Source organism: Podarcis bocagei, assembly GCF_964188305.1.
Source record: "Podarcis bocagei genome assembly, chromosome: 5".
Lineage (NCBI taxonomy): Eukaryota > Metazoa > Chordata > Lepidosauria > Squamata > Lacertidae > Podarcis > Podarcis bocagei.
Genome location: NC_138129.1, coordinates 32,747,320 through 32,761,370, shown reverse-complemented (window position 1 = coordinate 32,761,370; position 14,051 = coordinate 32,747,320). Strand labels below are relative to the sequence as shown.

Here is a 14,051-nt window from a genome sequence, read left to right as displayed (position 1 = left end):
AATGTCTTTCATGTTGCTCTGTTTGTCAAGATATACATTTGGGGAGTTGTGTTAACCCAGTTCAAGAACTTTTGCTCTATATCATGTTAAATGCTTTAGAAAGTGAAGAGAAAGCATTCAGTGCAATGGTTTTATTCCAAGTACAGTATCCTGAAGGTTGCTGAAAGAAAATAATTGGTTAGGAGACTTCATTAGTAAGAAATGAGACCCTTTTTTTGTCCCTGGGATCAGATATAACCCCTTCAGCAGCCATAATCCTGAAAAGTTTCCGTCCATGAATGGTAAACATTCCAGCTGATTTTTAATCAAATTAATAAACCGAAAAAGATTTTTTTAGAATCTGAACTTCCTTCTTCTTACATTCATTGTTAAACTGATATTGATGTTTGTAATGAAAACTGATCTTGACATGTAATGAAAAGGAGATGGATAGAGCTGATTTTGTGATGTGTGAATTCAGTAAATACGGGCCCCTCTTCTGCCATGGCTGAGTAAAACGGCAGTGAGCATTTAATGTTTTTGCCATCACTCAATCAACGATGCTTTGGATTTTCAGTTACCCAGCGCATTAAGGAGCTTCTGGATATGAAAAACAAAAAGAACTCAAAATCCAGGAAAAAGAGGAAGCAAAATACAGAGGATGAAGGTAAAAATAACTGAATTATGAGGAGGGCTAATAATAGAGGAGACACAACTACACATGTCTGTGTTTGTGTGCCATTGACCTCAGATATAGTTGTACGGGCTTTATTGTAGAAAGATAAGACCCAGGAGTTGTACAAGCATCAACATTTTGGGAATGGAGGAAATTGCAAAATGGCTACTGATAAAAATTTGTATGCAACACTTGATAGAGCAGTATTTAATGATTAACAGCACATCTTAACCACACTTAAAGTCCAATTGATTTCAGTAAAACGTGTTTCCAAATAAAGATGTGTTGCCGTCTTATTTTCACAGAGCAAACTGGATCTCTCCATTCAGATGGGATTAGTTAATAATAGACCTTCAACTGCAGGGTTTAGGAGAAACCTTTATTTAGTTATTTTTGTACCCTACATTTATGGTAGATGGGTAGGCTTCCTTCCCTTCTCTTCTAGTCTGAGAACTTTGATAGCAAAAGTCCCGAGATGGATTCACTGGATTCAGTGTAGACAGGCAGCACAGCATTCCCATCTTATCTAGCAGCTAAAGAGTTCCTTTTCAATTTACAGAGGGCTGGATAAGCCTCCTGTCTGAAATTAGGACAATACTGAGGTAGATGGAGCAATGGTGCCCTCGCTATGAGTTAGCTTCCTGTGTTCTGTGTTCCTTTGGTATTCAGAGACGTGTTGCCTCTGATCCTCAAGGTAGCACACAGCCATCATGACTAGTCATTGGCAGCCTTATTGTCCATGAATTTGTTTAATCCTCTTTTAAGGTGGTGGCCATCACCACATCTTGTGATAGGGAACTCCATAGATTACCTATGCACTGTGTGAATAAGTACTTCTGTTTGTTTTGAATGTTCAGCTTCACTTAATGTTCTTGGCTACTAGTTATGAGAGAGGAAGAAATACCCTATTCACTTTCCTCATACCATGCAGTTTTATTTCTCTCTCTGTGTCCCCCCTTCCCTTACATGTCTTTTCTCTAAATTAAAAAGCCCTCAACTAAACTAAAATGTTTCTCCTCATAGGAGAGTAGTAGATAGGTAGCCGTGTTGGTCTGCCATAGTAAAAATAAAAAAATTCCTTCCAGTAGCACCTTAAAGACCAACTAAGTTAGTTCTTGAACTAACTTAGTTGGTCTTTAAGGTGCTACTGGAAGGAATTTTTTTATTTTTCCTCATAGGAGAGTTACATTATCTGAAACTGTGCATTTGATTCTTATGTTGAACTACTTTTGTGATTTGATTGCCTCCAAATTACTCAATTTGGAGAGGTCCTTTTGGAGCTCTTCACAATTCATTTATGTTTTTCCAATCTCAAATAATTCAGGGTTGACCTTCAGTGATTTGCTTTAATATTGCCCAGGGTACCTCATTTTGGCTAGTTTAGGATGACCCTGTTTCTGGAAGCACAGGGCAGTAAGAAGGCCTCTCACACATGGAGCTGCTTACCTGCTCCAGAATTGTACTGGTGCTCCCTCAGCACTCATCCACAAAACACTATGTCAGCCCAAGCACAAGTCTCACTGAAATTAATTGGACTTGATCTGGCAAAGTAATTTAGGGGTCTGGAGCTTTGATTTCCATCAAGGATTAAGAATGCACTAGGAGGTGCTCCTCAGTATATGTGATGACAGAACCCGGCTGGTTCCATTATCTGAAGCCAGAAGATGCCCAGAGTAATTTGCCCATTCACCGTGCCCTTTTCTGTATTCCCAGAAGAGCATTCTTCGTCACCTGGACCCCAGACTTGTCAGAAAACATGATTAAGTGAGGGCATTTCAGGAAAGAGAATGTATCTGTACTTTGTTACGTTCAGGACTGCAGCACTGGAGGGCTTTTGTATGCCATTTTGAATAGCAGCAGGAGGTGGGATAATAATCCAAAGAAATTAGAGGGTTGCCATTTCCAGCTTTATGTGCCTATATGAGACTCTGAAGCACGTATGCAAAAGTGAAATAATGCACATCTATATTATCTCATGTTAGGAGGCAGAACTGCACATGCAGTTTGTAAGACCTGTTCAACTCATTTCTCACAGACACCTCAGCCTAGCAGCTCCCTCTGAGTGCTTTTCCAGACAGTGGCCAAATGACATTTTATACTAAAGTCTGTCAGAAACTAATATTAGTCCTACACAGTGCGGGAGAAAGTGATCTGTTCATTGCTTTGTTTTCGTCTAAGCACTAGTGCTAGAGAAAAAGCACATACAGCTTAGTATTATATGTGCTTTTGATGGGTAAAGGTTCACAAAATGTAAAACATTGCTATGGGGAAAATATTGCCTTTCTGATGTTCATCAGAACTTTTCTCCCTTCTGTATGTGTTTTCCTGCACTGGAAAAAAATCCCTTTTGAAAAATAAAAATTCACAAAATGCCATGGACTTTAAGGAGTTGTACCACTTGACCCCAATTCAATTACATTTCTCACAGCACTCCAAACTGCAATGGATGTGATAGTTGGAGGGGAAGACTATTCTGAGTGCCAGGCTAATGAAATAACCCTGCGGCAGAAGTGCTATCTTGAGAAAGGATTCTAGATCTGCCACAACAAGTGCACATTTATTGCACAGTAAAACAGTAATAAGGCCTTTATAGCACTTATTTTATCACTTGCTCAGAAGGATAAGCTTGAGGGTCAGTTAGGGAGAATACAAACATTTGTGCTCTGGGGCCATTTTCTCCTCTGAAGTTCTCCACAACTATTCTAAAACTCCCATTTTATTTATTTTCATTTGTTAGGTCTGCCTATCAGCACTTATGCCAGATACTGCTACCGGAAGCTTCAAAAAGTTGCAGTCACTGGAGGCAAAAAGGTGAGTCAGTGTCATTTTCTCATTTAGTAGTTTAAGTGAACTGTTCTCTTGCCCCTTTGGCATTATTTTGATGGTGATCAGAAGCATAGATTGGAAATCTGCAGACATTAATGGAAAAGTCAGTGGTAGGTGTGGGAATGATATGCCAGAAATCTTCTACTTTTCCTTTTTTAAGACAGAAAAATTCAGTGGAAAGACAAAATAACATGAAATCTTCATTTTCATAGGTCTTGAATATTCATACAACAAATGGGTGGGAAGATGCCCTCGTAATCAGAATTAAGATAGGGGGCCGTGGAATTGTACTTATAAAACACATGCTGCAGGATTGGGTGAGCAAGGTCACATATAGTAAAACACTTATGTGAGTTCTGGAAATCTCCTTATTTTTCCCAAAGTGAAGAATGAATTTCTAGCACTCACGGTTTTTGAGATCAATTTCATTATGATGCAGACATTTTCAGCATATTTATCATTACTGGAAAAATGGCGTACTCTTGCCTGGCATAGATGTGATCATCTGACTGAGTCATGTGCGCACTGTGAGGCTGAATTCTTCCTGTTAAGCATGACATCAAAGTACCATAGAGGAATTATACAAGTTCTTGTCTGGATTGGAAATGTTCCATTATCTTACGTTTGCAAAAACGATGAATAAATAGCTAATATGAGTGCACGCTCCACTAACTTATCAGCAGCAATTGAAGGCCAGAATTACATTTACAGAGGAATAATACTAGGATGACAGCTCCATGGACACACAGTTTTCCTGCTATGACCATTTAAAAATGTGTATCATTTTAGAAGTACTTTTCTTGGGAAAGTGCATTAGCTCAGTGGCAGAGCATATGCTTAGCATGCAGACACTCCCAAACTTATCTCTGCTGGCATCTCTAGGTAGCGCTGAGAAAGACTCCTGTCTGAAGCTATGGAGAACTTCTGCCAACTCAGTGTAGAAATAATGAGCTCAGTGGATCAATGGTCTGATTTTGTGTAAGGCAGCTTCCAGTGTGTGGCACTGTCATCATACTGAGTCTCTATGCCCCCACTGCAGCTTTTTCCCCCAGTGGAGAAGTGGGTAGGCTGGTTACCATGTCACACTAAGCCAGGGGAGAGCAACATGGTGCCCTCCATATGTTGCTGGACTACAACTTCCATTGCACGTGCTTGCTAGAGCTGATGGGCATCGGAATCCAAAATCTGGAAGGCACTGCATAAACTACCCATGGCTTAATTGTGAATATGCATCCTTCCCCCCCCCCCCATGGGTGCTGCATACAGCACAAACAGGCCACAGCTAACATGCTCATCCACACAGGTTCTGACATAGATAATTATTTTTAAAAATTCAGAGCAAATACAAAATGCTTTCCTAGGAGGATTTCCATGTGATTGTTTCTTATGCAAATCTGTTCATCGTTGTTTTCCATCCTTTCTTTTCCTTTTCCCTTTTTGCTTATAGGGTCTCCGGAAGCCTACAATTGAAGAGATAATACATGCCAAGAATGCTATTGTAACACCTTCACTGTTTGGCAGTTCTCTGGAGGAAATCATGTTACGGCAGCAGGACATGTATCCTGATAACAAGCTACCTTGGGTACAAACACAGCTGTCTCAGCAAGTTTTGGAACTGGGGGGAGAACAGACTGAGGGAATATTCAGGTGAGGTTGGCCGACCGGAGCTACATAAAGGATTGATTACTGTATAGCTGACCGGATAGTTGGAGATGCATGGCATTTCTGCCCCTTGCCCTAGTGGAACTGCATCCTCTCAAGCCTCGTTTTTACAAACAGTTTTAGGAGAGGAAGCAGCTTTCAAACCACAGCAAAAGATTTATGAGGTCTCCAGGGACTCGTGCCACCTTCTCAGTTGCTTCCAAACAAATAGGCTTATGCTAGTACATATGAACTCGCTCCTAAAACCTGAGGCTAAAATCTCTAATCTACCCATCTGCATATTTTGGATTGGGGGTGGGGAGAGAACTGTGGTACATGTGCATCAGCTGTGCATGTTTTCTGTGATTTAATCTCCTTTCCTAGAATATCACCGTGTTTGCGAAGGCCATTTAGCCATTGCTAGCTTTGTCAGAGTTAGCTAGGATGGGAAGAGGAATTGCCACTGCTCACCCCCCCCCAGTAGAGATACTACCTAATCTAGGGCCTTGAGAGTGGGGAACTTACTTTGTTTTTGCACTCTGTTCTGAAAATCAAGGGCAAGGAATTGCATCTGGAAACAACTAATAAAAATATTTATAGAATGAAGAAGCCACTACAAAAAAACTGGACAGGCCCCGTAGACCACAAGTTGAAAAGTTGTAAAGAAACTTCTCTGGCATAACATGGGGAAGGGGCTGCGTTTTTAGCTGCTTAGCTTGTTTAAACCATTTAGAGCCAGAGCTTGATTTATGGCAGTGCTGACATCTGCATCATAGTTGAAGGAAGGAAGTCTCATTGTGGCAGTTTGTATCCCCATACTAGGGCTGCTGCTGATAAAGGCATTTTTAGAAATATAACATACCCCCAACATGTCTGCCATACCAATAAGGCCATTGTTTTGGCAAAAACTGTTTAAAAATGAATCCTCTATATTAATTAAATACTCACTCTCAGAACATGACTCTTCATTTAGCCACAGCTGCCATGCTCAAGAGGGAGGAATTAGTAGATTAATGAGACCCCCCAAATATTGCGGCTTGGTCTGTTTGTTTGTTTATAGCATTTTAAAGTCACATTCTTCTGCCATAAAAGGCTCCCAGAACAGTTTACAAATGTTGATGATAATGATGCCTTGAGGCTTAGTCTAAAAGTTTATAAAAGTCATGACCTGAAAGGAAAAGAGTTTGGGAGATAAGAGGGGAAAAGCAAACTCTGGCACTATTTCTTAGTTAATAGAGTTCTTGTAATGACCAGCTGGAATTGAAAGACTCAGGGAGAGGAAGAGCCAAGGTTTCTGGTCCTTAAGCAGAGCAGGTAGAGACACCTTTAGTACCCCTCTCCCTACCCCAACCCACCCCCATTTAAGGGGAAATATCAAACAGATGCACTCTAAACTGCAATGTTTTGGTTCGTGTCCTACTTGTATAACACTAACTATGGCATTCTTGTCAAACAACTCTGTACATGGCTTTCTGAAGTATGTAGTCTTGTCTATTCCTCTGGTTCCTGGATCTGTGGGATTTGCTTCCTCTGTTCAGTTGGTCTTTATTGATGAATCTCTGTGTCTGCTTTCAGAATTCCTGGTGACATTGATGAAGTCAATGCACTCAAGCTACAGGTTGATCAGTGGAAAATTCCTAACAACGTTGGTGATCCCAATATACCAGGTATGGATAAACAACGCAGCTGCTGTATTCTCGCCCAGATTTGTTTGTTTTGTTTCTTGATTACTTTACGAAAAGGTCTCACAACAACTTAAAGATTAAAAGTACAATCACACCATAAAACAGACCCACCATCCCCTGACCTCTGCAGAACAGCACCACCCCCCACCCCCACATTTGCCAACTGTTGCAAGAAAAAATATTACTCAATCATCTGGGAGAACATTCCAACCAGCAGGAGGAAGGCTGCACTGCTGAAAAGGCCTGTTTTCTTTTTGTGATCCTGTCCCCCGTCACAGCCTCACCATTAAGACATTACTTTTGTGGGGAGGTGCTCAAATCCTTCAATTCCGTGGAAAGTAGACCCAGATTAACAATATAACTGTTTTCATTCATGAGAGAATGGGAATCAAATAAATAGCAGGAACTTACTTTTATTCAGAAGCCTTCAAAACAGGTGATCTTTGATTTGGGACCTTTTCCTAACCCAAAAAACTCATTCCCTCCCCACCCACCCTTGTTCCATGCCCATTTCCTTTTCCATACCCAACTGCTCCATTTCCAGCATTCTGCCCTCCAGTAGATTTCCTCTTACCTTAACATTTCAGTCACACTCCAAATCACAGTACACTGAGATAGATCCATCTTGTGTTCTTATGTTTCTTCCCTATCTAAACCAAAGCTTTTAATACCTACTTCTGAAGCCACAGGCCATTGCTACCCTAGCCCCTTTAGGATTTGTGTCCTGTGATTTCAAAGGTCTGAAACCATAAATCTCAATGAAATGGGTGGTGCTCTCTTTCCTCTGGGGAAGAACAGTCTTATTTAGCATAAGATGGAGGAGCAGGAGTGTTGTACCCTTATTCAATTAAACATCTGCTTCAGGACAGATGTCTCTGACCCAGAAAGCTTATTTGTTAAGCAGCTGTTGTTGAAAGTGCCTGGTTTTTCCCTTCTTGCCCTTGCAGCTTCTTTGCTGAAGCTGTGGTACCGGGAGCTGGAGGAGCCTGTCATCCCACAGCAATTCTACAAGGAGTGTATCAGCAACTATGAGAACCCTGATGCTGCTGTAGCAGTAGTGGAACTCCTGCCTGAGCTCAACAAATTGGTTTTGTGTTACCTCATTCACTTCTTACAGGTATGTAGGTAACTGCATTTCTGAGACTAGGAATCATTCTGAAGCAGCATACGGTAGCTGCACTCTGGAACATCTCGCTTTATTCTGCATTGCAAATATTCTGGATTATATCCAGTTGATATACTTCCACTGGTGGAAGGCTCTTTAATCCAGCACAGCCTTCCATCAGTGGAACAGGGATTAAGAACCTCTCGAAGTATTTCCTCTCCGCATGTTGCCACGTCCCATGCTGTTCTAAAGGGCTTGCCAACTTCCGAGAGGTGATTTGAGGTGGGGCGGGGGCTGCCGAACAAAAGGGAAGTAGCCGATGAATGTCTCTATCTCTGCTCCACTGACAAAAGGCATTGCTAAATCAAAGAACCTTCCACTAGGGGAAGAATGACAATTGAATAAAACCCTCTGAAGATTCAAACTTCATTTCTTCTAACGTGTATCAGAGGCAGTCTTGGCTGCGGGTCTTAGGACCCGCAATAATAATATATTTATATCTCCTATATGAAATTCTTTCTTAAAGTTGGCAGCGTATCGACACTAGCGGGAGTAAGTGATTCTTTGTGGGACAACTAAATCTTCTGGGCTATTTCCAGAATTTTACATCTATGTATCTTTGAGTTTATTTGAGCTGCACCTTCTTTATTTCACAGATTTTTGCTCAGCCAACCAATGTGGGCAAAACCAAGATGGATGTAAACAACTTAGCCATGGTGATGGCCCCAAACTGTCTGCGATGCCAATCTGATGATCCCAGAGTTATCTTTGAAAACACTCGCAAAGAGATGTCCTTCTTGCGCATGCTAATTGTGCACTTGGACACCAGCTTTATCAAAGGAGTGGTGTGAAGGGTTGGCTTCAGGCAACACCATGTGAAGGGAGCAAGGATCTCTTGCCAGTATTACCTTCTTTGAGCCATGGAACTTCCCCTCTGCAGGCTCCGGGCTCCTCGGGTTGCTTCTGTTGCTTCAACAGCTGTTTCCTTGCCCCAGCAACACCGCTAATGTCTCCAAGGAAACCCTATAATAATGAAGTCATCATACTAGAAAGGGTTTTGAGGCATCAGGGAGCCAACTCTCAGACCATGCTGTGAGGGCCCTCCTAAGAACCTGCAGCAGTTGATTCCTAGGAAGTCAAGATGCCAGAGGCAGCAGCCACTGCATTGTCAAAGCACAAAAGTTGGAACCGCTTTGCATTACACTGGGAATCCACTGCACATTCAAAGTGGAATGTTTATTGGGAACCAACTGCTCTCAGATACTGGGATTTTGCTTCCACCACCTGAAGATTGGAAACTTCGCTAATCAAGCTTCACCCCCAGAAGGAAAAGGGTTGTTGTCTCAGGCTACTATAGCACATATCCTGCCTTGGAGCAAACCTGCTGCAGCCAGTACTGCCATTCAAATTGCTGGCTGCATCCTTCTCCAACTCTTCTACCTGTCTTTGCTACCTTAAAACACACCACTCTTACCAAAGGTTCAGTTTGGCAGCACTGGATGAGCTGTGGCTTGCGATCCAGGTTGACTCTCCTCATGCCTGGAGTACTTTTACTACTCAATTCATATTAGAAGGACCAAGTGTTGGAAACCAAGGTCAAGCTATTTAACAGCAACCTTTTCCCACAGTGAAAAGCAGTCATGGACTGGAGTTTGGGAGACTGCCTGTTGCTTTCTTCCCCTGCTGTATAGTACCTTAGAAAGAGGCTGATTAAATTTCAAGCTATTTTTTTTAGCCCAAATATACTTTTTCATTGGGTTAGATGTCTCAAATGGCAATGATCCTTGTCCCCTTGAGTTTAAGCTAGGTCACAGCAATGTAAATAGCTTACAGATTGTTTCTCCAGAATGGAACTTTATATGTTAAAAAATGCAGTCAGTTATGACTCCTGCTGCCTTTCTCCTCCTTACTTCAACATAGACTAAAATCGGTATCAAGTTGTTGTGAAGATGTTATGAGCAAACATGATCAGCATGAAGGCTTTTACTGAGCTCAAGATATGCCTGTTGTGTTCTGCTTCCCACTCAGGCTTACAAAGCCAAACTAGACATAACACGAGAGAACTCCTTGATCAGATCTCCTGATATCTATTTCTTTGGTTAAAAGAAGCTGTAGGGAGGCTGAACTGGTTTGGAGCTGAACCCTTCATGTCCATTGCACTTTCCAGACTTACATTGCCCTTCCCAAGCTGCTGTTAGCTGAGAAGCATGATCCAGTGCGGTAGGAAAATCAGTATCCGTATAATACCTGTCTCTTCCCTCATCTCTGAACTTTAAATTGGGCAAATAGTGAGAGGAGTAAAGGGTTAAGTCCCCGCCAGTGACTGCTTTTTAAATGAAAGAAAAAGACATTGGGAGATCTGATCATGGATTTCCTTCATCCATATTAGTTAGGACCTCAGTCAGTACTTCTGGTTTGAAAAACACAGGTTGTAGTCTTAAGGTAGAAGAGAGCAATTATGCTAAGCAAGAAGAGCAGTTTGATGCCATGATACTCTGAACTTCATTTCACCCTTTCACAGAAAGTTGGATTTTTCTCACCGAGGCTGAAGTCTTCTGACCACTTTGCCCTTCCACTAGTCAGGGAGTCCTTGCTGATTAAGGGGAAGGGGTAGGACTGCTGCCTCAGTACTTCTACACCTTTCTCTTGCCACTTTGCTGACACATACCTGAAACAGGAGCCTTCCATGTCCTTGCCTCTCCGTCATTTTGGAAATGGGTGCCGCTCCTTCAGAAAGCCCTTGAACAGACTTGCAGGCTTGGGTTCCTTGGGAAGAGGCCAGTTGATGGAAATGACAAGGACAGAATCTTGGAAAATTGAGTCAGGTTGTATATCCTTTTACAGTCAGTGCTTTGAGCCTTTCCTGTGCCAGTGTGATGAGTCTTCGGACCGAATTAGTACTTCTCAGATAGTGGTTGATGTGATCTTCATGGATAGAGGAATGCACATTATCCTTTGATCTCCAGACACTGTGACTCTTACTAGATTATTCCATCTCATTATGTGGAACCAAAGTATGCTACTGTTTCCCTATTTGAGCCAGTTCTGCTGTAAAAGATCCTTTAGCTTGGTTTATTTGGTAATGCCAAAGTTCCCATTCACCTTTATAGTGTGCCTTTTTCTAGCTATCTTTTGAGAGTTAGCTACTTTTCAATTAAATTACCAAGAAATTTGGGGATTTCTGATTTCTTGTATCGGAACAGAGCCATTCTCTGGAACCCAAACGACATGTTATGTGGACATGCACATCTCACTAGTAACGTGCGGAATAGGTGATGCAATTTGCATTCATGTTTCCCTACTTTACATAAGGCAGGTGGCTACAGAAACTGCATTGCAGCATGTCATATGACTTTTCCACCCCTTACATTGCCAGGGAGACACATGTGGGTGATATCCACACAGCTGCCTGTAACATGTTGTTTGAGCTGAATCCAGAATTCAGGCAATCACTGTGACATGTGCAGAATGCTCCTTGCTATCTCTTCCTGAGCTGCACTTGATGAAGTAGATTAGCCTGTGTCTTCCGAGGAGCTGGGTGCTATTCAAAAAGGCTCCTTTTTCAGAATTTGGCCAGTGCTGTTCACTCTTTGTGCCAGGTTGTTAGAACTGGAATCCTACAAACACTTATTTGGGAGCGAGTCCCATCAAACTCAATCTTATTCCCAAGTAAATATGTTGGATTAGAAAAACTCCTACTTTTGACACTTCCCAAACTTGCCTGAAACAGAGTACCCTGGGCCTGCTTCTATTACAAATCTTGATGTAAATTTATTTTCTCTGTTTCACACAGAGCTCATATCCATGCAGCATACTAAGGACTTGACTCTGTTTGTGGCCATACCATAGAGCAACTACATTTTACACAAATAATTCTTTTGAAAAATGGGAAGTGTTGACCAATTTTTAGTATGCCATACATCCCCGCTCCTTTAAAAAAGGCTTTTAAAATTGTTTTGGGATGTCCTCTGGGTGCACAGGTTTCCCAGATTTAAACACTGCGGCCAATTACAGAGTGGGTAATGATTAAAATTCTCCCTGGCACTTAACAGAAGCATAGACAGGCTGTTATATTAAGGCTTTCCCCCCTCAAGGGCTGTAAAATAGGCTAAAAATTACACTGGATATTGTTTTCTTTTTGCCAACATGTTTGTAAATGTGAATCAGCAAAACATACTGTCCCTTACTGTTGTTAAAGAATAATTAAACATCTGTGGTTCATCATTGTTTTCTATGTGTTTTTAAACGATTTAGATTTAGACAAACTGTGCCTTGACTAAAGGCATGAATTTAAACTACCTTTCATAATACCTGCTTTCTCCCCACCTTTTCTCCTGGCTGAATAGTGACTATAACTTATTTACATTGTTAATGGCAGTCAGTCTTTTAAAAAAATCATCCTACTTTTGAGTTCTTTGTGGTGGTGTCTCTTTTGTGGTTTTGGGACATAGCAGAGTATTCATTTTACCAGAACCTCAGGTACCACCTCTTCCCATATGAACCAATATGGACCATCATCTGAGGCCCTTCTATGTATGCCTCCTCCATAGGAGGTCTGGAGGGTAAACAACACAAGAATGGGCCTTTTCAGTGGTTGCTCCCTGTTTGCGGAATGCTCTCCCCACAGAGGATCACCTGGCAGCATCATTCTATATTTTTCGATGCCAAGCAAAATATTTCCTCTTTAACCAGGCCTCTAGCCTCTTAACTATCTGTGACCTGGATGTTTTTAATATATTTTTGTTTCTCAGTTTTAATGTGTGTATTGAGGGGGAGTTGTTTGGTTACAAGCCACTTTGAGTTGCCTTGGGCAATAAAAAGTTTGATGATGATGATGATGATGATGATGATGATGATGAATAAATGTTAAGCACATGCAAAGCAAACAGTTCATACTATATAGGTTTGTATAAAAATTGGTCCTCACCCTCCACAGATCATTTTCCAGGTTACACTACCCAGGAATGCATATTAGCTCCTAATCTTAGTGCTAATGCAAATAACATCAAGGTTATATCAGTCAAAAGGTTGATACATTGCAGGTCAATATTTGTGAACTCTGCAGCTTGAAGTTTTCTGGTTAGGAATATCTAGAGGAGTGTATGAAAACGGGCTTTATCCCCCCTCCAATTCCGTTAGCTGACTTTTTACCTACCAGCCATTCCTGCTTGCAATTTGTTGTCTGTCTTCTAACAGTAGTGATTTCAGCTCATTGGCTTAGTCCAGAAAAGTGAAATAATAGAATGTGTTCTTGAGCGTGCAGGAAGCACCCTTCCCTCATCGCAAGAGCTGTCTCAACACTGCAAATAGTCCCACGTGGTCACATGGAGAAGCAATTATTTAAGGACATCAGTGAATCAGGATGGTCAAGGGTGGATAGCAGTTCTCAGCCCGAGGGTCACATTCCCGCATGGGCAATCTAGAGGCCACATGTTTGTGGCGAGGCAGAACCATATTAAAAATAGGTGGAACAACAGGTAAAAGTCACACACCCCTCCATTGCGACAAGCAAGAACACAGTTCAAGGACACATTCTCGCTAGTCAAGAGCACTCAAGGGCATGAAGCATGGCTGGTGAGAGGTGTGACTGGGGAGAGCCACATAGACATTTAAAGCCCTAAACGGCCTCGGTCCAGTATATCTGAAGGAGCGTCTCCACCCCCATCATTCTACCCAGACACTGAGGTCCAGCACCGAGGGCCTTCTGGCGGTTCCCTCACTGCGAGAAGCCAAGTTACAGGGAACCAGGCAGAGGGCCTTCTCGGTAGTGGCGCCCTCCCTGTGGAATGCCCTCCCACCAGATGTCAAAGAAAACAAAAACTACCAGACTTTTAGAAGACATCTGAAGGCAGCCCTGTTTAGGGAAGCTTTTAATGTTTGATGTATTATAGTATTTTAATATTTTTTTGAAAGCCGCCCAGAATGGCTGGGGAGGCCCAACCAGATGGGTGGGGTATAAATAATAAAATTATTATTATTTATTTATTTTTACCTTTGAGTTCAGGGGGCAGAATTTTCAACTCAAAGCCTGTAGCTTCCAGCCAAAAAAGAGCTCTAGAAGCTAACACTGGGTGTGCACATTCCAGTTTCTGTGCAGAACTGGATATTAGCTTCTCATTGTGGACATCATAGCTGAGAA

General features: G+C 41.8%; 1 protein-coding gene across 8 annotated transcripts in view; it reads left to right on the top strand.

Moving 5' to 3' along the window:
• LOC308587981 (rho GTPase-activating protein 39-like) overlaps nucleotides 1-12,136 on the top strand; it is a 99,684-nt gene extending 87,548 nt beyond the window's left edge. For 7 of the 8 annotated variants that reach the window (XM_081196054.1, XM_081196047.1, XM_081196048.1 and 4 more), the window contains 6 exons: nucleotides 557-646; nucleotides 3,393-3,466; nucleotides 4,929-5,128; nucleotides 6,698-6,789; nucleotides 7,755-7,924; nucleotides 8,569-12,136. In XM_081196054.1, the coding sequence (XP_081052180.1) occupies nucleotides 557-646; nucleotides 3,393-3,466; nucleotides 4,929-5,128; nucleotides 6,698-6,789; nucleotides 7,755-7,924; nucleotides 8,569-8,763 (821 nt within the window). In that variant the 3' untranslated portion in view covers nucleotides 8,764-12,136. The remainder of the gene's footprint in view (nucleotides 1-556; nucleotides 647-3,392; nucleotides 3,467-4,928; nucleotides 5,129-6,697; nucleotides 6,790-7,754; nucleotides 7,925-8,568) is intronic. The other variant, XM_081196049.1, reaches the window with a different exon arrangement.
• The last annotated feature ends 1,915 nt before the right edge of the window (nucleotides 12,137-14,051 follow it).